Source organism: Pelophylax lessonae, assembly GCF_965119305.1.
Source record: "Pelophylax lessonae genome assembly, chromosome: 8".
NCBI lineage: Eukaryota > Metazoa > Chordata > Amphibia > Anura > Ranidae > Pelophylax > Pelophylax lessonae.
In genome coordinates this window covers 205,447,266-205,474,126 of record NC_138775.1, presented here as the reverse complement: position 1 = coordinate 205,474,126, position 26,861 = coordinate 205,447,266, and the positions used below count along the sequence as shown (strand labels likewise).

The following is a 26,861-nucleotide window of genomic DNA, read 5'->3' as shown; positions in this document are numbered from 1 at the left end:
GCTTCCTTCTCGCAGTCTGCTAGTTTTGCACAATTTCTACAGGCTTTTCTTTAAGGATTCCAGGTGCAAACTTAGTATATAAAATAGCATATGCTAATGCGCAGCATATCGAGACAGATCCGCTGTGGTGTAGTATGTAGCAACCTCAGCCTGTGCTCCAACCAGGCCATGCCTCTAACGCATTTCCCTTGCTGTCTCAATGTGTGGCTCATGGGACATTTATCTTACTATACACAGATGTCTGGAGGCGGGACGAGCTCCTTTCCCATCCGACACTCATGGCAGTGGGCACTGGACTAGCACCCCTTCAAAGCCTGAGCGGCTCACACAAATTTTCAATTGGTTCACATATGTTTATTAGTTCCCATCAGAGTTGTATAAAGTACTCGAAACCCATACTTGAATAAAAGTACAAGTGCTCGATCAAAAAGTGACTTGAGTAGAAGTGGAAGTGCTCTATCAAAAAGTGACTTGAGTAGAAGTACTAAAATATTCAACATTTTTTGTACTTAAGTATTGCAAGTAGTTTTTTTAAAAATTTTGTTACTCAAGTACTGAAAGTAAAAGTACCAGTAGTTTTGAAAAAAAAATTGCTACTCAAGTACTCAAAGTAAAAGTACAAGTACTGTGTTATGTAGTTATCAAAGAAAGAAGTCAAAAGTTTTAACATCATATTGTTTTTTATTATTTCAAATGTAGCTTTTATTCATACATACAGTAGCATTTATTTTCGTATATGCGCTGATAATACACATGTTTTGAGCTTCATGAAACCTGCCATCTACTGTTCTGGCAGTGGTAATTTTTATAAAAGTAACGAGTAACTATGCAGCACAAAAAAAAATATTGGAGTAGAAGTATTGAGATGATCGAAAAAATGTAGTTAAGTAAAAGTGGAAGTAGGAGAAAAAAATTCTACTCTAGGAAAGTACAGATACCGCCTTTCGGTACTTAAGTACAGTAGTGAAGTAGTTCTACTTAGTTACTATACATCTCTGGTTCCCATGGCTTGTCCCTGGGCCTGGCAGCAGCGTTTGACATCAAACTTGAACTTGTTATGTTCCAAAAGCAACCACAAATGTTTCACCCCAAACTTTGTATGACTTTATTTAGCCTTAGGCCTCATGTTCAACATCTTTTCTTTATCCTTAAAACCCTTCTGATGAAGATTGAAATGCCTCTACATCAAGTGTAACTAATAACACCTGTCGTGGAACAAAAATGTTACCCAATAACCTTAAAAGGTTTGTAGTATCCCTCACGTATAAGGGGGAGGCAATTACAAATGCTTGCAACATCCTTTCTATGTATTCACCTTTGTTTTCAGTCTGGGATCCATGGTCCAAAATAATTGGTCGATCTGGGGATTGCCTGACTGATTTATGGACCTACTCTGCTGCTTCATTGATCAATATTTACAATCTGTACATCCATTCCATCTATCTTATATCAGCCATCTCTTCTATATAGAGCTGCTTTCTCTTGGGGGATGGGAATAGGGACTCTATCGTGGTGGGATCCATAGGACCCTCATTTGTTTAAATGATTCAATATCTGGGGTTGCAGCTGAGTGTATACCAGACCTTAAAGCGGTAGTAAACCGCTGAAAAAAACAAACAAAAAAAAAAAGAAACCTGCAATAGAATAGCATAATGTGCTATTATGCATCGCCCGGTCACCGCTGAGGGAGCTGACATGTTCCCTCGGCATTTCTTCCAGGTTCGCTGGCTTCGGCACTGTGAGTGGCCGGAGCCGCTATAACGTCACTCCTGTATATGCGCGTGGGAGCCCTCCGGTCCGACAAAGAGCTCTGAAGTTTCGGCACGATACGCCGGACCTTCAGAACGCATGCGCCGCAGATGTCAGCGACTATATGCAGAGTGAATATCTCCTAAACCGTGCAGGTTTAGGAGATATTCATTTTACCTACAGGTAAGCCTTATTATAGGCTTAGCTGTGGGTAAAAATCACCAAGCTGGGTATACAACCACTTTAATAAAACTGCCTCTTTTATTGCAAATAGCATATCACAAAATGATTCACTTTTTTTCTTTGGGAAATTACTATGTTCATATTATTTTCTTTGTTATTTTCCTTTAAGATTTAAAGTGGAGTTCCACCCTATTTTTATACTTACCTCCATCTTCTCGCTCCGGGTCACCTGAAAAAGAAATGGATAATCGCATATTTTTTTTTTTTTTACTTACCTCGTAGCGAAGAAAAAATACTTACCTTACTTCCTTCTTCCTCCTTCCTCGGCCGCGCCCGTCGTCACTTCCTGGCTCTGCAATGATTCCTGGGAGCTGAACGTCATAGCTCCCAGGAATCATTGCGCCTGCACCGGCCCCGATGTCAGTTCCGGGTCGCGCGCGTCATCCCCTTCTAAACAGCTTCTGGGCATGCCAGAGGGATGACGCGCGCGACCCGGAAGTGACGTCGGGGCCGGCGCAGAGCATCGTGGGACCAAAGAAGGCGGAAGAAGACGCCGAAGGGGATCTCGCTGGCTTCAAGCTGCCCACATCTGAGATGGCAGCGCTGGACAAGACGTTTGCAAGGTAAGTATTTGTCCTAACAGGTAAGTGCAACCCGGGACAGATCAGAGGCTAGCCATTGTGGAATGCACTAGCCCTGACTGTCCCGGGGGTATTAAAAAAAAAAAAAAAAAAATCCAGGGTGGAACTCCGCTTTAACAAGACCTTTTTTATTTACAATTGGAAGTAAAGAAAAATGAAGTATAACCAACAATGACTTTGTTTCCTATTCCAGACAAGCAAACAGCAAAGGCGTTGTAGGACAAATGTAGATAAGATTTGAAAACAAAGTACAAAGTCAGATTCACACAGACGGAACACCAAAGAAAAGAACTGCGCTATGAGGATTATTGTAGTTCTCGCTTTCATTTCTACACTTCAAATATCATCAGCTGGAGACTCAATCTTAAAATTGAAAGACAATGGTTATGAAGACATTGTGATTGCCATTAACCCAAAGATACCCGAAGATGTTAGGATGATAGAGAAAATAAAGGTACGATTTTATTACTAGTTGTTGTTAAAATCTGTTTGAGATCAATGGGATGCCCTATGCATGTTGTGGGAAGAATGAGACAAAAACGCATCCTCCAACTACACTAGGTGTGAATGGAGTCTCAAAATGAAATTGGTGTGTTTACACAAGAACAATGAGGCTCCATTCACATCTGCATGATTCCGAATGCATGGCAAACCGCACGGAAGACACACTCTTTGTCACACATTTTGGAAATGTGCTGCAAATGCCCATCATACTTGCAGCTTAAACAAATGTTAATAGCACGCCAAGCAAGGGTAGCAGGCATACATCTGCCATGCCACAATATGCTGCAAGTGCACCAAGAAGCAGCAGTAAAAATTTATTTGTGCTCCACACTAAAAAAAAGTTCTGGAGCTTCTTTGGGGTTGCCCGATGCATGACAAGCGGAAATGCTCTAAAATGGGCAAAAAAAATTCCAATTTGTGGAGATCTGACAGCTGAGGGTCTCCATCCACTCCCTCCTAGTTTCTTGTATAAAGCTGGCTATACATTATGCAATCTGATTGTACAATCTCTGTACAATTTCCAGGACCTGATGGGACCTTTCCACACCTCTGCTCTCTGCACAGACAAGGACGACGAGGACAACAAGATGATGATACATTGCTGCAATAAGATAATAGCAGGGTTTTCATAAATATTTGGTGCACACAAATTTGATTTATATCCTTTGTGGCTATTTAGGAATAAATTTAAATACATTTAAATATATATATGTGGACCCAGAGTTTAAACTCTACCTAAGGAGACAAGAGAAAAACTGCTGCAGTTATAAAGTGCAAAGACCCAAAGAGGAACTTGCCTATAAATGTAGAATCCTCCCATTTCTTCCTGGCATTGCCAAATCTGAGGCTGTTCTAACAGGAAAAGCTTTGAATTTCATTATTGTGCCTAGGCAAGGAACAAGGAGGGGGTGGGCACGTCTTGTGCATATCTACTGTCCTGTGAGGTTGTTCATCATGCGCCAATGGAAAGTAGTGGGGCTGGACTTAGTAGTAATTGTCCGAGTTTTGCCGGTGACATGGTATGGTCAGGTATTTGCAGGCACCTCTTGGTTAAAGCACTTCATACCTCAAACATTTTGCCCCCTCCCTAGTGACAGAGTCTTTTAAGGTTCTTTAAAGCCCAATTTTGGTCAAAATTATTTTTTTCCCACACTGCATGGGTTTCCCGTGGCCCCACTGCATGGGTTAACTGTTTATTTTATCTAGGGGTGAACACAAAGCCTATAATCACCCGATCCTATGAAAAATGGAGCTCTCCACATCCAGCAGTGTACTGTTCCTGACAACTTCACATCCAGAGCCAGTCTATGGGCGTTATGACGTCAGGAACATTCCGCCGCACAAGACCGCTAAACCGTGGAGGGCAGACGCCGCAGAGACTGGTCATGCGCTGGTAGGATTGGAGAATTAGGTGAGTATATCTTGTCAGTTACAGTGATCCCCTGCAGATTTTGTAAGTTTGTCCACTTACAAATAAAATAAGGGCCTATCATTTTTTTACCATAGGTGTATTTTAAATGATAGAGACAGAATATCAATCAAAAACCTTGAAAAAATACATGATACAAATGTTATAAATTGAGTTGCAGTGAGTAAAAATAGGTATTTGATTCCCTATCAACCATTAAAATGCATGGCTCCCACAGACTGGCTACAGTATGTCCTCATGTGGTGCACAGATTAGTCCTGTCAATTTGAGAAGGTACTCCTAACAACAACTCCTTATGTATATAAAAGAAACCTGTCCACAGAATCTCTTTCTTCCATTCAAACCTCACAATCATGGGCAAGACCAAAGAGCTGTCAAAGGACATCAGGGACAAGATTGTAGACCTGAACAAGACTGGAAAAGGTTACAAGACCATCAGCAAGAAGCTTGGTGAGAAGACGACAACTGTTGGAGTGAATATTCGCAAATGGAAGAAATACAAAATACCCATCAATCGCCCTTGGTCTGGAGCTCTATGAAAGATTTCACCTCATGGGGTAAAGATGATCATTATCCCAGAGCTATACGGGAGGAGCTGGTGAATGATCATAAGTCAGTTGGGACCACAGTCACCAAACAAACCATTGGTAACACAATACGCCGCCATGGATTAAAATCCTGCAAGGTCCCCCTCCTCAAGAAGGCACATGTGCAGGTCCAACTGAAGTTTGCCTATGAACACCTAAATAATTCAGAGAAGGATTGGGAGAAAGTTCTGTGGTCAGATGAGACCAATATTAAGCTATTTGTCATTAACTCGACTCGCCCTGTTTGGTGGAAGAAAAATGCTGACTATGACTCTATGAACACCATCGCTACAGTCAAGCACGGAGGTGGAAATATTATGCTTTGAAGCTTTTTCTCTGTTAAAGGTACAGGCCAACTTTGCCACATTGAGGGGCCAATTGACAGGGCCATGTATTGTATACTCTTGAATGAGACCCTTCTTTCCTCAGTCAGAACACTGAAGATTGTGCATGGGTCTTCCAATATGACAATGACCCAAAACCTACCGCCAAGGCAAACAAGGAGTGGTTCAAGAAGAAGAAGCACATTAAGGAGTGGCCTAGCCAGTCTCCAGACCTTAATCCTATAGAAAATGTATGGAGGGAGCCAAGAAACCTTAAGGATTTAGAGAAGATCTGTAAAGAAGAGTGGACCAAAATCCCTTCTGAGATGTGTGCAAACCTGGCAACCAACTACAAGAAATGTCTCACCTCTGTGCTTGCCAACAAGGGTTTCTCCAACAAGTACTAAGTCATGTTTTGCTTGGGGATCAAATACTTGTTTTACTTATTGAACTGCAACTCATTTTATAAAATTTATAACATTTGTATCATGTGTTTTATCTGGATTTTCGGTTGGTATTCTGTTTCTATCATTTAAAATACAACTATGATAAAAATTATAGACCCTTCATTTCTTTGTAAGTGGGCAAACGTACAAAATCGCAGGGGATCAAATAAATATTTCCCCCACTGTAACACATGCATGGGGAAAAAAACATTGACTGGAGTTCAGCCTTAAAGTGACCCTGTTAATCCTGCCTAAGGCACCTTTTTAACGGGCTCGGCTTTCTCAGGGGGATCACTCCACTGATCCCCGCTGAGCAGATGGATGACAGGTCGGTCTCCACTCACTGTGCAAAGACGGAACTGTCAGAGTCCCGCTCTTCTCTATGGGGAGATCAGATAAAAATGGACAACCTGTCCGTTTTCATCCAATCCGACCCGATGGATGGATGGCGAACGTATTGATGGATCTTGTCGGATTAGATGCCAGGCGGGTGTCAGCGGACACATGTCTGCTGACATCTCCCTCCCTATAGAGGTTAATGGGGGGCCCGATTGGGTCCCCCTGAAAAATGGACAGGCGGACCTGATCTGTCCGATCATGTAAAAGGGGCCTAAGGCCATATACCACATAGTTCCTACATGTACTTTTATTACTCAATATTCCCTATTCTCTCTGCTCTGGGATGCACTATAGTGGGTGGTTTATCCCCAGGGCAGAGTGGGAATATACAAAATGTTTTTTTAGTTTTAACTAAAATTTTGCCCATACTGTGCATATAAAGTAAGCACATTAAACTATTTGCATATATTTTGAACAAGTAATAACATCACTTTAAACTCATCCTTATTTACCTCTGTAACTAGAATCATTGTGGAGAAATTTGTTTTCACAGGTCACAACAGAAAATTTTAAATAACAACACATCTCTCTTTTATTTTTTATGATAGCTGAAACTTGGCACTTTGCCAGCCTTCTAATGTAAACAAACAACAGTAGCTGTAAACTGCAAGAAATAGATTAACCTTACTTCATAGTCTTTGTTGTGATCTTTGAAGATGAAATACTTCACAGTACATGCAGTTTGCTTTCTGGTTTATGTCTTCTTTATGTTCTCTCTTTTAGGAAATGGTGAAAGATGCCTCTATTTATATGTTTCAAGCTACAAAACAAAGACTTTTCATTAGAAGTGTCAAAGTGTTAATCCCCAAGAGTTGGTCAATGAACAGTTCTTATGCAAGACCAAAAACAGAGTCCTATGATAAGGTACTCATTTGAAGACGTTCTCTACAAACTAAACTTGTCCATTTACCTGCCGTAAAATATTGTCTTTTTAAAACAGAAAACAGGAAGGGGAGAGAGAGCACCATTGTCTAAGCGTAGAAGTACTAGGAAAATCAATAAAAAACTGAATAAGTATTGCACTCAAATATACATGAATAAAACCCAGCATATCCATATGTTCAGTGGAGACATCAATGAGTGGCAGCTTCTTACCAATACTCCAATGGATATAAAATAATAAGAAAGAGGAGAGAGGGGAAGTACACATCTCTCAGTGTAGTATTAATAGAAGGCAATGTACAATAATTAATTAGGAGATACGCTCACATGAAGGTGAAAAAAGAAAGAAAAAAGAGGTGCCTACTTCTATTAATTTCAATAACATAAAACAACAGTATAAATATATGGTGTAGCAGCTCCTTTAAGTCCACTAATAGACACGTGACAAAGAAACAATAAAAAAGTAAGGCGCTTTATACAACTTAACCCAAAAAACATATTCAATAATAGTCAAATCAAACCAACTTAAAAAATAGAAAAGAAGTTGATAATTATAAGTCCATATACAGTATTTAAGAGCTATGTGTCCCAATACCATAAGAAGCATTCATATACTTGTGGCTCTTCTTCATTCCTCCAACCAAAACATGAGGATATATGTGCTACCACGTGTGGAAGTGCAAACTCACTATTATAACAATGAGCGCTTTATGGGTTCAGACAATGGAGATGTCACAGTTGTCCAAAACTTGCAGTCTTCCAGAGGCCCTCGGTGATCCACAGGCCCAACACATGTTTCTCCCTCATATGCAATAAATATTATGTAACAAGAGAAATCTCATAATGCAGTACTTTATTTAAATGATCAAAAGTATAAAAGACATAAATGTGGTTCACATGTAATAGTGCCTATATCAGGCACCAATATAGACAGCTCTAGATAGTAGTAGTGAAGTACAGCGCCGCCGCTCCTCTCCCTGAAGCCGGCGTGCATTCCAAAAACTGGAAGTTGTACCCTGAAAGTGAGGTGACCAGAAATCGTGACGGGCATAGTCCCACCTCAACAGGTCGAAGATTCATATACCCCCCTACTTGATTTTGATTGGTGAGCCAGTGCAATATTAAATATATGGATAAGACCTGTATATATGGTTCTGCTAATGGACGAAAGACACAGCAAAACACAAATGAACCTCACAATTCCTCACACTATATACTGTTCACCGATCACAATATATTAACTCTACATCTATTATAATGCAGAATGTTAGTCACATAAGTAATTATATAACTAATTTTTTTATCTTTTAATATAACCCAAAGCCTTTTCTTGCAATTTAAAAATCATAAAATATTACAATGAATTTAAAACCAAAAATCCCTATCTTCAGTTTATGAAAATATGTGGTATTATTCCCTATTGTATTACTAGTAGTGATCGACCGATATCGTTTTTTTAATGCCGATGCCAATACCTATATTTTGGACATTGGATATCGTTATCGGCCGATATCTGCCGATATTTTCGGACATGTAAAAAAATGTTTTTATTTTTTTTATTTTTTCTAAAGGTACTCTTGTGGAGGGATCTGGGGGTCTAAAAGGCCCCCAAACCCCTCCTCGGCACCAAAAAGCATCCAAAACACCAAGTTTGGCTGTTTTGAATGCTGTCAGTTTTTTTTAATTCAGGGGCGAGTACCCGGAAGTCATGAGGTGACATCACTTTCTGTTTTTTTAAATGGAGACGCAGTACACCGGGTCTTCTTTTCGGCATCGGCGGCGGTGGAGGTAGGATGCCCGGGTCTCCCGGTGGGACGGGAGAACCGTGCGAGCCACGGAAGGCGGCGGGAGGGGGGGGACATCCCCTCCCGCTCCTTGTTATGACAGCCGAGCGGCTTCTCAGCCGCATCGGTTGTCATTACAAGTCAGCCGACCGTCGGCTATGGACACACCGGTACCGGGGCGATGCCTCTAGCTGCAGGCATCACCACAGTACAAGCACTTTCCTGAAATATCGGCAATGTCGGCAAACCCAAAGGCCGATTCCGATATATCGGGGAAAGTGCATATCAGCCCCCGATATATCAGTGTTGCCAATAATCGGTCAATCCCTACTTTCTAGTAATCCTCCCCACATACTGTAATTCACAAGGACATGTGAGGTGGTATGTAACAAATTTAGTGTCATGGGTCCCAATGGATAGTCCTCTCTCTCCCCCTCTGTTTTCTGTTTTTACATGACTATTGGCAGGAAAACTCCAGAACTCGATTGAAAGAGAGACTGCTGATACTGTAACAGTGTATTCCCTCTATTGGAGTTATTATATTATATAGACTTTATTGTAATAAACATTAATCACCCCTTGTCCTTGTACCTCTGAGGTTTGTATACTGATTTTGCTCCTTTTGAGCTGCGTTTCAAATATATCCCCTTCTGGGGCTATATTAAATATTGTCCTTTTACACTTCATGAAAAAGTGTCTCTAATATAAACGTTATTCAGTATAATGTAGCCAAATTTACATTACGCACTGCAACTTAATTAGCTTTGTAATGGGCCATTTACACTGATACACCCATTCACTACCTATAAGCCCTTTATTTAGCTTCAATGTACCAAAGGCTGCATCTTGCAGAAGCACACTATTACAGCACATGCGTATGCAGTGTGGTGCATTCAAGGGTCAGATGCATTGATTAATCCGTTAAGATGCATTGGGGGCCCAATAGAAAAAAAAACAGATGCCATAAAAATGCAAGCACAATGCATGATCCCAACACACATATAAGTGCAAACCCAGCCCAAAATATAGGACTTGCTGCATTTACAGTGTGTGCATATACAGACCCACTAAAATGTTAGCACACAGAATCTCTGCATATACAGAGGTATAGACAATTAAAACTTGCCCATGTCTTTGCAGCATGCATTTTACATAAATAAAATCAATTTAAAGTAGAAATCATACTCATTTTTATGTAGCTAGCTCAAGTCTATGCAGTATAGCTTAATGCAATTTTAAGATATAGGACATGCTTTATTTTTGTACATTTACAGTTAAACAGATCTTTTGATGGCTAGATTTACACATGGATTTGAGTGTTTCTGCTTTTTTAATTGATTTGGGCAGATGCATTGTCATTCATTGACATGCATTGGCCTTCCCACTAAAAACCCTTATAATGTAATAATAATATCATTAAATTTTATAGTAATAATTGCAATGCAGAGGTTTGCCATTGTTTTCCAAGGTGTTAGTTTACATCTGTGCAATAGGTTGGGGCGGGTCGTGCAAAAATGTATATGTCCATTTTTTATGCACATTATAGGGGCTTTTGATGGGAAAGTCATCCAATGTTAATGCACCTGGGAGAAAAAAGCTCAGATGCATGGGTCGTGAATCCAGCCTTGGAAATTAGTTTGCATTACAGAGGTAAAATCATACCAGGAGAATTTATTAAAGGGGTTGTAAAGTCAGAAGATTTTTTTTTCTTAATGCATTCTTTGCATTGGGGAAAAAAAGCCTTCTGTGTGAAGCAGCCCCCCATAATACATTCCTGAGCCCATCTAGATCCAGCGATGTTGCAGGCATGTCTCGGCTGCCCGGGACTCCCGCTGCTGTCAATCAAAATCAGTCAGCCAGTCAGGAGAGAGAGAGGATGGGGCCAGGCCACAGCTCTGTGTCTGAATGGACACATGGAGCTGTGATTTGGCTTGGGTGCCCCCATAGTAAGCTGCTTGCTCAACAGGAGGGAGGAGCCAGGAGCACCGAAGAGGGACCCGAGAAGAGGAGGATCTGGACTGCTCTGTGCAAAACCATTTCACAGAGCAGGTAAGTATAACATGTTTGTTTCTTTTTAACTAAAAAATAAACAAGACTTTACAATCACTTTAATCCTGACACAAAGCAAAGCAATGCTGAACAGGAGCAGTAGTGAGACACACAGTGTGAGACAGATTTATTACATGGATACAGCCCGAGTCAAAAAATGTCTAATTTGGCTGCTCTAAAGTTTCAATATGACTGCATTAAACCTGGCCCTTGCCACTTCTTAATACTGCATCTGTTTAGAGCGGAAATCTGTCTTATCTTCAGTAATCAATCTATATTTGAATCTTGCAAACTATCGCTCATGGCTACCCAGGAATACAGACACGCAAGGTCTGTAAACTTGTGGTAGAGACTTTGCTGAAGGAGACACAGCCCGATTTGTGACTAATAATAATTGATAAATGTCCCCCCACTGTTTACCTGAAGGCACAGAGTTATCTTATTGTAAACTACTAATTCCCCAACCCTTGTGTAATGGAGATGAAGAGAAGAATTCATGCTTGGAGTCCAGCCTGGTTGACAACCATGAAACCTTCTATGGCTACAGTGGAGTAATTGTAGCCACCCAGAGACAGGGAAGAGTCAAAGGACTACAAAGTAATAATAAAGGGCAAAAAATCTGAAAAGAACATTGCTTGCATCTGAAGAATAGTAAGTTGTAATATAAAACATTTTTGTTTTTGGGTTTAGATACATGTTAAGAAGTAGCCACAGCACAATTTCACCACCTAACACAGCGACTTACTGAAGTAACCTCCAGGACAAGAAAAAGTACATGGACCTTACATCGCACAAAAATAATTTAAAAGTGAATTGATGTTCCTGGGGCATTTATGGATGAATAAAAAAGAGAAGATTACAGTATTCAAATTAGTATCCTCTTTTACTGACTTTGCTCTTCTTTTTTATAGGCTGATATTATCATTGCTGATCCTTTTATTTATGGAGATTTTCCATATACTTTGCAATTTGGAGGATGTGGCGTGAAGGGAAAGTATGTACATCTGACGCCCAATTTCATGCTCAATGACAAAGTACTTGATATATATGGACCCAGAGGTATTTTTGTGTGTGTGTGTGTGTATGTATATGTATATAAATTATATATATATAGATATCTATCAATATATCTAGTCCTTCAATTGTTATTTTTTTGTTTGTTTGTCAATGGAATGGTTTCAAAGGTTTGCTCTGTAAATATGAATACCATTGGTCTAAGTACAATATAGTGGGACTCCAAAGAATTTTAATTTGATTCAGAATATGAGAATGGTTATAGATTTCTCAATGTTTTACTGTGCCTGTGTCATATTTAAGGGTAAATAAATCAAATAGGAAAAAGCCGCGCTATTGACCCAAATCGAGATACTAAAAATGATAGCCTCTAAAAGAACAAATTACAAATAAGTACCCAAGGTGATATCATTCACACATGTAGCTCACACATGTAAATAAGGTATACCATCAGCTTACCAAAGTAAGTCCATACATAAACAGAGATGATGCAATACAATTAAGTTGTTGCAATGAACATATTAATGTCACATAGGTCAAAGACCATAAAGTTCTTAAATTCATATAAGGTCGATATAGTCCCAGAAAGGAATGCCCAAAATGGTGAAGAAAGGAAATCCAATGGGTTAACACCTCAGTGCTGCACACAGGTAACACACTTGTCTCCTTACCAGATGGAAAAGGTAATTGAGCATACAGTGGTATTCCACACAGCGCCCCTCAGGCAGGATCACAGCAGCCAGAGCCTCCAGATAGCCAGAATGATGATGATACCAGTAACGGCCACAGGGTAGAACTCGGTGCATGTGCAAGAAAAAAGGGACTGGATAGTGTGATACCGTTCAGACTCTTTATTCCATAAACATTAAAAGCATACTCACATGTTGGAGAAAGGAAAACACTTGTCAAACATATAAAAGCCGGCCGGCTCTCGTACAGCCCGTTCCTCCGGGCAGCGTAGTGACGTCAGCACGCCGTACCCTACGCGCTCGTCTGCAAAGACTTCATATTTAAGGGTCTCTCTTAGTTACTGTGCCATAGATGAAGGTCACTAAGTTAGGAAGAGAAGAGAAATCTCTGCAACTGGCAAACAGACAGCAGTATAGTAGAGTGGGGAAGGATTAGAAGCTCTGACAAGGAATGGAAATGAAAGGAAAACTTCCCAGTGGAGGAGATACAGACAGCAATAAAAAAAAAAAAACAGTGCAACTTTATACAAAGCTAAAAACACAAGTTTTGGCTACAACTACACTTTCACACTAACACCGGATTTGATAAAAAAAAAAAAAAAAAAAGCATACCACTTGGAAATGTGTCATCCATTGTAGAAGATCACTTTTTTGGGTTCCCTTCTGACCTCTTCAGCTTCAAACTCTTCGTCTGGCCAGGCGCTTACACCACTTCCAATCAATGGCTCCCTGTGATGTCAAATTCAGTTCCTTCACTTCTGCAGTGTGGCCATTTTCTTGGTCGAATTTGGTTGTCTGCCCTGCATCTCAAGGCCTTCACATTGCGGTTCCCCTTCACCCACACCCCTTTGGCACTAGTGGTTCCAAGGATTTTTTGGCCTTTAAGTCGGGTATGTCTTTAGCCTTTTTGGGTGACATCATTCGCACCAAGTACAGCTTCAGTCTGAACTCATTTGTTACATTTTACCATTGATCACCAAAACATTGGAACTATATTTCTTGCAGTATATGGTGACTTTCTTTGGTACAAGGGTCACTTGATTTACAGTCCCCAGGTATACTTTGAAAACCTACCCCTTGTCTTTATATCACATGTATAAAGGCCTAGGCTCTTAGGAACATGATCTCTGCTGAAGAAGAGTTCAGAAGAAGAGTAGCTATTCTGAATGCTCTTTTAGCAGTGATCACTTAATGCCTAACCCGTCACACATGTGAACAGTTCTTAGGCCTCTTGTATATGGATGTTTGAGCCTGCGTAACATACATTCCAGTGGATTTCTCCCACTGGAAAGCCCAGGTGTTGTGTACATAGACAAGAATGCTACACAAAGGTTTAAATAAGCACCGGCGTATACCGGACTACAGCTGCACACAGCCATTCATGTCTATGGGCGGCTGTACGCAGCACCTGGGCTTTCCAGGAGGAGAAAATATGCTGGAATTTATGTTGCATGGGCACAGGCGTCCATGCGCAAAAGGCCTCAAAGAACTTCTGCAGCAACATTTTTTTATGAAAAGGTAAATATTCCAACATGCTAGTGTTGAATTATTCATCCCAACAAGACTGTGTTAACAGCTATTTATGTTTACTTGTGAGTACAGATCAATTCTAAAGTTAGATGCTACAGTGATCCAAAGAATGTAGTCATTTTTCAGGCCAAAACAACAAAAGTAACTACCCCAAGTGAAAATCCATTCGGATGTTGAGGTACAAGGCCCTGTTATCAGTAGTCAGTGAGATAAAGCATGCATTAATTCAATTTTACATTTTTAAGATTCACATTTATTACACGCTGGGTGGAATTTACTAAGACTGGAGCTGACAGAATATGCAGTACATGTGCATGGAAACCAGTCAGCTTCTAGCTTTCATTTTTGAAACCTAAATGAACAAGCTGGAACTTAAAGCTGACTGCTTACCAGTGTTTTTTTTGGCAGCAAATTTCGATTTAGTTTTAGTCTTAGTCTTTTGACTAAAATGCCATTTTAGTCATCTGAAATTGTTTTAGTTTTAGTCGTATTTAGGTGACTAAATCTGCAGTACAATTTACTCTACTAAAATGCCCTATCCGCAGTACATTTTAATTGACTAAAATCATTTTAGTCGACTATAATCGAATGGGTTTAGTTAAATTGCAATGCACTATTTAAGCATTTCTCTAGAATTTCCGAACGTGTTTATATACTCCTGAAGTAAAACATTCTATTATGTTATTATTTATGGTATTAAGGTTTGAACAAGCTCACAGATGCAGATTTAGCCTCTCTGGATGGTCTGAGGTGGCCTGTAATGCTGCACAGTGCTTTGGATGGTGGTCTGAGGAGGCCTGTTGTGCACATAGTGCTCTGTACGGTGCTCTGGACAGTGGTCAGAGAGGGCTGTAATGCTGCACAGTGCTCTGGATAGTGTTCTCAGGAGGCCTGTAATGCACAGTGCTCTGGACGGTGGTATGAGAGGCCTGTAATGCTGCATAGTGCTGGATGGTGGTCTGAGGAGAGGCCTGTAATGCTGCATAGTGCTCTGGATGGGGGTCTGAGGGGAGGCCTGTAATGCTGCACAGTGCTGGATGGTGGTCTAAGGAGAGGCCTGTAATGCTGCATAGTGCTCTGGATGGTGGTCTGAGGAGAGCCCTGTAATGCTGCATAGTCCTCTGGATGGTGGTTTGAGGAGAGGCCTGTAATGCTGCACAGTACTCTGGATGGTGGTCTGAGGGGAGGCCTGTAATGCTGCACAGTGCTGCATGGTGGTCTGAGGGGAGGCCTGTAATGCACAGTGCTCTGGATGCCGGTGGTAAGAGGAGGCCTCTAATGCACACAGTGCTTCTGGACGGTGGTCTGAGGGGAGGCCTGTAAGGTAAACACTCACAGTGCTCTGCTCTATATGGTTGTCAGGACTCTCGTCGGGAGGCCTGTAATGCACAGTGCTGCTCTGGACGGTCGTTTGAGGAGGCCTGTGATGCTGCACAGTGCTGGATGGTGGTCTAAGGAGAGGCCTGTAATGCTGCATAGTGCTCTGGATGGTGGTCTGAGGAGAGCCCTGTAATGCTGCATAGTCCTCTGGATGGTGGTTTGAGGAGAGGCCTGTAATGCTGCACAGTACTCTGGATGGTGGTCTGAGGGGAGGCCTGTAATGCTGCACAGTGCTGCATGGTGGTCTGAGGGGAGGCCTGTAATGCACAGTGCTCTGGATGCCAGTGGTAAGAGGAGGCCTCTAATGCACACAGTGCTTCTGGACGGTGGTCTGAGGGGAAGCCTGTAAGGTAAACACTCACAGTGCTCTGCTCTATATGCTATATGCTTGTCAGGACTCTCGTCGGGAGGCCTGTAATGCACAGTGCTGCTCTGGACGGTCGTTTGAGGAGGCCTGTGATGCTGCACAGTGCCAACTGCAAAGCATGGAGCTCAGTGGAAACTGGAAGTTCACAAGGGGAAACGTCCCTCACTCACATTTTCATTTTGTCAAAGTTTTCATCAGTGAACAAAAACGAGGTGTACTTTTAGTTTAGTTGCTACTGTAAAAAGGCCGCTGTCGAAAATTTTGATGAAAATGTTTTTGTTGACAAAATGAACACTGGTCTGAGTATTTCAAAAACGGTTTCTAGGGATTAAAGAGAATGTTCAGAAAAAAATAAAATATCCAGTGAGAGGTAGTTGTGTAGGCGAAAATGCCTTGTTGATGTCAGAGGAGAATGGGCAGACTGGTTTGAGATGATAGAAAGGAAACAGCAACTCAAATAACCACTCATTACAACCAAGGTATGAAGAATACCATTTCTGAATGCGCAACACATTGAACCTTGAAACAGATGGGCTAGAGCAGCAGAAGACCACACCAGGTGCCACTCCTGTCAGCTAAGAACAGGAAACTTAGGCTACAATTCACACAGGCTCACCAAAATTTGACAATAGAAGATTGGAAAAACGTTACCTGGCCTGATGAGTCTCCATTTCAGCTGTGACATGCAGATGGTAGGGTCAGAATTTTGCATAAAAAAACATGAAAGCATGGATCCATTTTGTCTTGTATCAAAGATTAACCTCCCTGGCGGTATTCCCAAGTGTGGCTCGGGGTGGGATTTCACTGCCATAAGCGGTAACCCCGAGCCACACTCGGGGTACCACCAGGGAGCATCGCTGGATCCTTGTAGAGGGTTACTTACCTTGTCACTGGGATCCAGCGATGTGTCCCTTCGGCATATGGCGGCCGGATCTTCCGCCCGATGCTTGTCAGCCCGGCTTCTGTCTCCTGTGACGTGACGCTCGCAGGGGGGTGGAACCGGCGGCAAATTTGAAAAGTAAAAAACACAAACACACTGATTTCATTACAAAATAAAATAAATTGATATTAGTTTGCCCCCTTTCCTGCAGTTTTACTGTACTTTTTATATATATATATATATATATATATATATATATATATGTGTGTGTGTATGTACATATATACTGTATGTGTGTGTGTGTGTATATATATATATATATACACTTTAACTTTTTTATAGTTATTTATTATATTATAATTTTTGATTTTGTGTTTCAAACTTTATCATACCCGAGATGTTATTGGGAAGAACGCACAGTAAAAAAAAAAATCATGTGTAAATAGTTGGTTTGGGCTGCTCGTCCTTAAGAATTACATGCAAAATAATTGGACCGCTTTCAGCACCTAAAATCGGAAAGAATCATACCGCCAGGGAGGTTAAGGGTGGTGAGGGTGGTGTAATGGTGTGGGGGATATTTTCTTGGCACACACTTTGGGCCCCTTAATACCCATTGAGCATCGTTTATATGCCACAGCCTACCTAGGTATTGTTGCTGACTAGAGTTGAGCGGACACCTGGATGTCCGTGTTCGGCGGGTTCGGCCGAACTTGAAAAAAAAGTCCGGGTCCGTGTCCCGGACTTTTTCCGAACTTTACCCGGACACCGAACCCCATTGAAGTCAATGGGGAACCGAACTTTCAGGCACTAAAATGGCTCTAAAACACCAATGGAAAGGGCTAGAGTGCTGCAAATGGCAGCAAAACGTAGTTAAGAGCATGGCAAGTGCTCTGCAAACAAATGTGGATAGGGAAATAACTTAAAACAAAAAAAAAAACAGAAAAATAAAACAATGTTCTTCATCTGTGAAGGAAGAGGCCCATATGGAGTAGGAGGGAGGTTGAGGTGGTGGTGTCATAGGCGTGCGCACAGGGTGTGCCTGGGCACACCCTAATCACCTAGGGCACATTAGCATTATCGCTCTGTTTGCCAGTGAGGAGATGGGAAAGATCTCCTTCGGACCTGCTCTGTCACACTCTTCTTTTTCACTTTGCCAGCAGGGAGAGTAATGTACCGGGGCCATATACATGTAGGCAAACACAGGCATGTGTATTTAAACTTTGGGGTGCACACCCTAATGCAATAGGCTGCGCACACCTATGGGCAGTGTAGGTGGAAGCGGCGGTGGAGGAGGACGAGGTAGCCAACACTGCTTTTTTTCAGTCATTTTAAATGAGGGTACACCCCAAAAGAGTGAGAAAGATCAAAAATAGAACAATGGCTGGGTAAGGTCGGTATCCATCTCTATTCTGCACAAGGTACGGAAAAGTCCTGTGGGATCCATGCCTGGTTCATTTTAATGAACGTGAGCTTGTCCACATTGTCTCTGGACAGGCGGCTGCGCTTGTCTGAGATAACGCCCCCAGCCGTGCTAAATACACGTTCAGATAATACACTGGCTGCAGGGCACGCCAGCACCTCCAAGGCGTAAAGGGCAAGCTCAGGCCATGTGCCCAATTTGGAGACCCAGAAGTTGAAGGGGGCAGACCCGTTATTCACTACATGTAGGCGTGTGCACACATACTGCTCCACCATGTTGGTAAAATGCTGCCTCCTGCTAAGACGTTCCATATGAGCTGCTGTGCCGCTGTTTGTTGTGGCGTGCTGACAAAGCTTTTCCACATTTCGGCCATGCTAACCCTGCCTTCTGAGGTGCTGGTGGGGCCCTGGTTGCGTTGGCGACCTCTTCCTCCTCCTTCTCTGCCTTGGGCTTGTGCTTCCACTGTGGCCCTGCTGTCAGGTGGGAATGCCAGCAGCATTGCGTCTACCAGCGTGCGCTTGTACTCACGCATCTTGCGATTGCGCTCCAGTGAGTGAATTAAGGACGGTACGTTGTCCTTGTAACGGGGATCCAGCAGCGTGGCCACCAAGTAATCAGCACAAGTTAGAATGTGGGCAACTCGGTGGTCGTTGTGGAGACACTGCAGCATGTAATCGCTCATGTGTGCCAGGCTGCCCAGAGGCAACAAAAGGCTGTCCTCTGTGGGAGGTGTATCGTCTGTGTCCTCTGTATCCCCCCAGCCACGCACCAGTGATGGCCATGAGCTGGCCTGGGTGCCACCCTGCTGTGAACATGGTTCCATCTCCTCCTCCATCTCCTCCTCCTCATCCTCCAGAACTGTGCTCCTGCTGGACAATTGTGTCCCTGGCGTTTGTGGGTGCAGGAACCCACCCTCGGAGCCACTTGCAAATGACTGCCCTGAAAGCCTTGGAAATGTTACCTCTTCATCCTCCTCCTCCTCATCCTGTGCCACATCCTCTTCCATCATCGCCCGAATCGTTTTTTGAAGGAGGCATAGAAGTGGGATAGTTAAGCTGACAACGGCGTCATCGGCACTGGCCATGTTGGTGGAGTACTCAAAACAGCGCAACAAGGCACACAGGTCTCGCATGGAGGCCCAGTTATCGGTGGTGAAGTGGTGCTGTTCCGTAGAGTGACTCACGCGTGCGTGCTGCAGCTGAAACTCCACTATGGCCTGCTGCTGCTCGCACAGTCTTTCCAGCATGTGCAAGGTGGAGTTCCACCTTGTGGGCACCTCACATATGAGGCGGTGAGCGGGAAGGCCGAAGTTACGCTGCAGCGCTGACAGGCGAGCAGCAGCAGGGTGAGAACGCCGAAAGTGCGCACAGACGGCCCGCACTTTCTGCAGCAGCTCTGACATATCGGGGTAATTTTTAAGGAACCTCTGCACCACCAAATTCAGCACATGCGCCAGGCAAGGGATGTGCGTCAAACCGGCTAGGCCCAGAGCTGCTATGAGATTTCGCCCGTTATTGCACACCACCGGGCCGGGCTTGAGGCTCGCTGGCAGCAACCACTCATTTGTCTGCTGTTCCATGCTCCTCCACAACTCCTGCGCGGTGAGTGGTTTTTCCCCCAAACAGGCAAGTTTTAAAACTGCCTGCTGTCGTTTACCCCTGGCTGTGCTGAAGTTGGTGGTGAAGGTGTTACGCTGACCGGATGAGGAGGCGGTAGAGGATGAGGAAGCGGAGTAGGAGGAGTTAGGAACAGGAGGCAAACTGAAGCGCCCTGCAATCCTCGGTGGTGGAAGGACATGCGCCAAATTGCTATCCGCCTCAGGCCCATCCGCCACTGCATTTACCCAGTGTGCCGTTAGGGAGATATAACGCCCCTGACCGTGCTTACTGGTCCACGTATCGGTAGTTAGGTGGACCTTGCCACAGATGGCGTTGCGCAGTGCACACCTGATTTTTTCCCCCACTTGGTTGTGCAGGGAAGGGATGGCTTGCCTGGAAAAGTAGTGGCGGCTGGGCACGACGTACTGTGGGACAGCCACCGACATAAGGCTTTTAAAACTGTGCGTCTCCACCAGACGGAATGACAGCATTTCAAAGGCCAAGAATTTTGAAATGCTGGCATTCAGGGCCAGGGATCGCGGGTGGGTAGGGGGGTACTTCCTCTTCCTCTGAAGTGTTTGGGAGATGGAAAGCTGAACGCTTCCACGGGACATTGTGGAGATGGTTGGTGGCCCAGGTGGTGGTGTTGCTGACAGATCGTCTGTTTGCGGGGTGGCAGGTGCCGGTATCACTACAGAGGTGGATGGAGAGGCCGAGACTGCAGCAGAAGAGGAAGCAGGAGGAGCCAGAGACCTTTCTTGGTTTTGAAGGTGTCTACTCCACTGCAGCTCGTGCTTTGCACTTAGATGCCTGATCATGCAGGTTGTGCTCAGGTTGAGAAGGTTTATGCCTCGCTTCAGGCTCTGATTGCACAGGGTGCAAACCACTTATGTCCTGTCATCAGCACATTTTCTGAAGAACTTCCACGCTAGAGAACTCCTTTGAGCTGGCTTTGGTGCGCTCGGTCCCTTTCTGCGTTGGGTAGTAGCAGGCGTAGTGTCTAGGGCACGGCCGCTCCGCTTCTGCACCCTGCTCCCTCTTCTGCTGTGCTGGTGGCTCTGTGCGACCACCGCCTCTTCCTCCAAACTACTCAGGTCACCTGCATGACCTTCATTCCATGTGGGGTCGAGGACCTTATCATCCTCCACATCATCTTCCACCCAGTCTTCACCCCTGCCCTCCTTGTCGGTCTCCACAATTCTGAGTGCCGCAGCAGTTGGCACCTGCGTTTCGCCATCATCGAAGACGTGCTGCGATGGTCCTTCCATGTACTCATCTTGAGAAATAAGTGGTTGGGCATCGCTGCACTCAATCTCTTCCACTTCTGGGGCAGGGCTAGGTGGATGGCCCTGGGAAACCTTGCTGACAGAGTCATCAAAAAGAAAAAGAGACTGCTGCATGACTTGGGGCTCAGACTGCTTGCCTGATTTGCAAGGGGGTGAGGTGAAAGACGGTTGGACATTGGCTGCAGGTGCCAACTCTGACCTTTCTGCAGTAGACTGGGTGGGAGACAATGTGAAGGAACTGGAGGAACTGTCAGCAACCCAATCTACTATCGCCTGTACTTCTTCTGGCCTCATCACTTCTAGAGGCGCATGATGCCCTACCAAATACTGCTGCAGGGTCTGTCGCCTACTCACACTTGAGGAAGGTGTTTCACTTGTGCGTGTAGCTGGCACAGATCGACCACGTCCTCTTCTTGCAACAGGAGCTCTACCAGCAGCACCACAACCCAGGCCACGGCCCCTATTTGACGGTCTCCTCATATTTCTGTAATTTATGATCTTGCCCTAGAAAGGTGTTTATTAAATAGCGGAACAAAACAACAACAGTATCGCACGGGTGTATATCACAGTCAAATATGCAAACTATGCCGCAATTTAATTTTTTTTACCCCAAAAGGGTGTTTATTAAATAGCAGAATAGAAAAACAGTATAAAAATACAACGGGTTTATCTCACAGTCAAATATGCAAAGTATGACGCAAATTAAATTTTTTTCACCTCAAAAGGGTGTATATTGAATAGCGGAATAGAAAAAAGGATATAAAACGGTGTATCTCACACGTACAAACACAGACTAGGCCCCGATTACAATTTTTTGTACCCTAAAGGAAGGAGGAGGAAGAGGAGTAGGAGGAGTTCGGAACAGGAGGCAAACTTAAGCGCCCTGCAATCCTTGGCGGTGGAAGGAGATGCGCCAAACAAATTTAAAAGGTGTATCTCACACGTACCGATACAGACTATGCCGTAATTTATTTTTTTACACTCCAAAAGGGTGTATATTGAATAGCGGAATAGGAAATTTTTTACAAAACGGTGTATCTCACACGTACAAACACAGACTAGGCCCCGATTACAATTTTTTGTACCCTAAAGGCAGGATGAGGAGTAGGAGGAGTTCGGAACAGGAGGCAAACTGAAGCACCCTGCAATCCTCAGCGGTGGAAGATGCGCCCCAAAAGATTGGAAGGTGTATCTCACACGTACTGATACAGACTATGCCGCAATTTAATTATTTTTACCCCAAAGGGTGTAGATTGAATAGAGGAATATAAAAAAATGTATAAAGCGGTGTATCTCACACGTACAAACACAGACTAGGCCCCGATTACAATTTTTTTGTACACTAAAGGCAGGATGAGGATGAGTAGGAGGAGTTCGGAACAGGAGGCAAACTGAAGCACCCTGCAATCCTCGGCGGTGGAAGATACGCCCCAAAAGATTGGAAGGTGTATCTCACACGTACCGATACAGACTATGCCGCAATTTAATTCTTTTTACCCCAAAGGGTGTAGATTGAATAGCGGAATAGAAAACATTTTATAAAACGGTGTATCTCACACGTACAAACACAGACTAGGCCCCGATTACAATTTTTTGTACCCTAAAGGCAGGATGAGGAGTAGGAGGAGTTCGGAACAGGAGGCAAACTGAAGCACCCTGCAATCCTCGGCGGTGGAAGATGCGCCCCAAAAGATTGGAAGGTGTATCTCACACGTACCGATACAGACTATGCCACAATTTAATTATTTTTACCCCAAGGGTGTAGATTGAATAGCGTAATAGAAAATATGATATCAAATATCTATCTCACACGTACAGACCCAGACTAGGCCCTGATTACTATTTTTTGTACCCTAAAGGCAGGATGAGGAGTAGGAGGAGTTCGGAACAGGCAGGAGGCAAACTCAAGCACCCTGCAATCCTCGGCGGTATAAGATGCGCCCCAAAAATTGGAAAGGTGTATCTCACACGTACCGATACAGACTATGCCGCAATTTAATTCTTTTTACCCCAAGTGTGTAGATTGAATAGCGGAATAGAAAATATGATATCAAAAGGTGTATCTATCTCACACGTACAGACCCAGACTAGGCCCTGATTACTATTTTTTGTACCCTAAAGGCAGGATGAGGAGTAGGAGGAGTTCGGAACAGGCAGGAGGCAAACTGAAGCACCCTGCAATCCTCGGCGGTATAAGATGCGCCCCAAAAATTGGAAAGGTGTATCTCACACGTACAGATACAGACTATGCCGCAATTTAATTATTTTTACCCCAAGGGTGTAGATTGAATAGCGGAATAGAAAATATGATATCAAAAGGTGTATCTATCTCACACGTACAGACCCAGACTAGGCCCTGATTACTATTTTTTGTACCCTAAAGGCAGGATGAGAAGTAGGAGGAGTTCGGAACAGGCAGGAGGCAAACTGAAGCACCCTGCAATCCTCGGCGGTATAAGATGCGCCCCAAAAATTGGAAAGGTGTATCTCACACGTACCGATACAGACTATCCCGCAATTTAATTCTTTTTACCCCAAAGGGTGTAGATTGAATAGCGGAATAGAAAATATGATATAAAATTGGTGATTTTTCAATAGCACATGTGAACACAGCAGTGTCTTATGTCAGTCAGCTCTGCTGCAGGCTATGAAGGGAAAAAAAAAAAGAAAATTCCCCTTTAAGTTTGTAATTTTTAAATAGATTAGTACAGACTATGCCACAATTTAATTTTTTTAACCCAAAAGGGTGTATATTGAATAGTGGAATAGAAAAAAGTGTATAAAATTGAAATCATCACTCAATAATAGCACATGTGAACACAGCAGTGTATTATCACAGTCAGCAGCACTGAAGCAAAAACGCTGCACACAACTGACTGATAAAAATAGATTTTTTTCTCCTTCCTCCTCAGCGGGCAAAAAGATTGTGTTCACTGCACCACCCCACACACAGCAAAATCGATGTAGAACACTGACCCTGCCTATTCTCCAGCCTCGCCCTAAAATGATCGATAAGATCGTTCACTGGCACTGCACAACCAACCCCCCACACAGCAAAATCGATGTAGAACACTGACCCTGCCTATTCTCCAGCCTCGCCCTAAAATGCCCTAATAGCTCGCCCTGCCTGCAGCACTCCGACCTGTCCCTGCATTCTTTTTGGACACAATACAATTTTTCACTGTCTGTCCCTAGCCAGCACGTATGATGTGTGCTCTCTCCCTAAACTACAGCAGAATGGCGCAGCGCGCTGGGGCTCTCGAAATTATAAAGACATGGTCACATGCTTCAGATGGCCAATCACAGCTACTAATACATTAGTAGGCATGGCTGGGATGGATTAAGGCACATCAGTTAAACGCTTGTTGATTGGCTGTTGAAAGCCCGCCATTAAAAGCGCGCCATTACATACAAACCCGGAAATAAAATGACCGAACACTGATTTTAAACCCGAACATACAGTAAAGTTTTCGGGTCCGTGTTCGGGTAACAAAAATCCAATTATTCGGTACGAACCCGAATAATACAGTCCGTGTTCGCTCAACACTATTGCTGACCATGTCCATCCCTTTGCGACTACAGTGTACCCATCTTCTGAAGACTACTTCCTGCAGAATAATGTACCAGGTCACAAAGCTCAAATCATCTCACCACTGGTTTCTTGAACATGACAATGAGGTCACTGTACTCCAATGGCCTCCACGGTCACCAGATCCTAATCCAATAGAGCACCTTTGGGATGTGGTGGAACAGGAGATTTGCATTATAGATGTGCAGCCGACAAATCTGCAGCAACTGCATGATGCTATCATGTCAATGTGGACCAAAATTTCTAAAGGAATGTTTCCAACACCTTGTTGATTCTATGCCATGAAGAATTAAGGCCGTTCTGAAGGCAAAAGGGGGGCCAACCTGGTACTAGCATGGTTTTCCTAATTAAGTAGCCGATGAGTGTATAAATGTATATATTATGCCATTTCAGATGTAATTAGAGAAGTTTCTTCAGACATACAGCTAGATGAAGTGCATTTAAAATTCAAAGGTGCTCACCACATGGCTTGAATATCTGCATAACTGCAGTTCACAATGCGATTACTGAACATATGATACCCAAAGCGTGCAAAATTCTGATAAACCTATTGTGTGAAAACTGACTTGTGACAGACAACTGATTCTCCTTTACAGGAAGAGTGTTTGTCCATGAATGGGCCCATCTGAGATGGGGAGTTTTTGATGAATACAACAATGACATTCCATTCTATATCAGTAAACAAGGCAAAGTGGAGGCAACCAGGTAAAGCAAACGCAGCAATTGTTCATTTCAAAGGTTGAAAATAAGTACATAATTCACCTGACATAACACAGCAGAACTCAAACATACACTCTGTTATCCTGGAGGAACTATGGACTATTTGCTAACAGCAGTTAAGTCATATAATAAAAAAGATTTGTTCTTTTAAGGTAAACATAAGAAAAACATAGCTGAGTTTGGTTCAAAGGAGGTCCTCCGAACTGCTGTTAAGTTCAAATATTATGGTGAGCCCCGCCAAAGTCAATGGAAGCCGATTCTTTAAAATGCTGACCATGTTCAAGATTGAAAGTAAAGGGATAGTCAGATAAAGGGAATCGGAGGTGAAAGGGACATTTCACATATATTATATTGCAAACATTACAGGCATTATTTGTGGCTTTTGAACAATGCTGAAACATTCACAATTTATAAGATTCGTTGTTTTGGCAGATCAGCAAAAATAGAGACCTATGCTGGCCGTCATTTTTTTTAAATTAGTGCTGTCTGGCATATGGTTAAGAACAATAAAGGCGAGAACAAATAGATTAAAAATAGAAAATTTCCGCGCTAGTATATTGAATAAAAAGGAATGATAAATATCAGCAGCCAACACAAAATCAACCAACAATGACTCAAAATGCAATAAAACGTAAAAGTGTAGCGCTAAAGAAAAAATTGATAATCATAAAAAATTCTTTAGCGCTACACTTTTACGTTTTATTGAGAACAAATAGATTCAAAGATAGAATATTTCCCCCAAGGGCAATTAAAGCTATTAATGCAGGAATTTGATTAACTGCTTGCCGAACAGCCACCGTAGTTTTACTGTGGCAGGTCGGCTCTGTCCCACGAAATGACGTACCTGTACATTGCTTCGTGGGACCGCAAGTGGGGGTGCGTGCAGGCTGATTGGCCACAGGGGGAGCCAATCAGTTGGTCTGGCTGCTGTGATGTCCGCCAGGCACCCACGATCGCTTACTGTGGAGACAGAACAGGGGTCTGCCGTTGTAAACACGGCAGACCTCTGTTCTGTCAGTAATGAACACAGGGATCCTGTGTTCCTCCTATTTAGAAACATAGGTCTCTGTGTTCATTCAGCAAGCCCATCCCCACACAGTTAGAAAGCACCCCCTAGGGACACATGCAACCCTTTGATCGCCCCTGGGTTAACCCCCTTCCCTGCCGGTGTCATTAGTACAGTAACAGTGCATATTTATAGCACTAAAAAGGTGTAATGGATATCAGCGCAATTAAATAAATAATGTATTGAAGTATCAAAAAATATTGTGGATTGCAATATCAAAGTGGTGAATCACTACACATAAAATCAATAAATATATAGAGTGATATCGCGCTACAATAAAGTGCTAATAACAAAAAAATTGCTGTTCTATTCGAACAGCAAAAAATGCTGTGCAGTGCAAATAACA

General features: G+C 43.1%; 1 protein-coding gene across 1 annotated transcript in view; it reads left to right on the top strand.

Annotated features, from left to right (window-relative positions):
* Positions 1 to 26,861, top strand: part of LOC309561726 (calcium-activated chloride channel regulator 1-like) — a 105,576-nt gene that overhangs the window by 24,701 nt on the left and 54,014 nt on the right. The window contains exons 2-5 of the mRNA XM_082265719.1: positions 2,767 to 3,027; positions 6,985 to 7,125; positions 11,888 to 12,035; positions 25,326 to 25,434. Of these exons, the coding sequence (XP_082121845.1) occupies positions 2,872 to 3,027; positions 6,985 to 7,125; positions 11,888 to 12,035; positions 25,326 to 25,434 (554 nt within the window). The 5' untranslated portion in view covers positions 2,767 to 2,871. The remainder of the gene's footprint in view (positions 1 to 2,766; positions 3,028 to 6,984; positions 7,126 to 11,887; positions 12,036 to 25,325; positions 25,435 to 26,861) is intronic.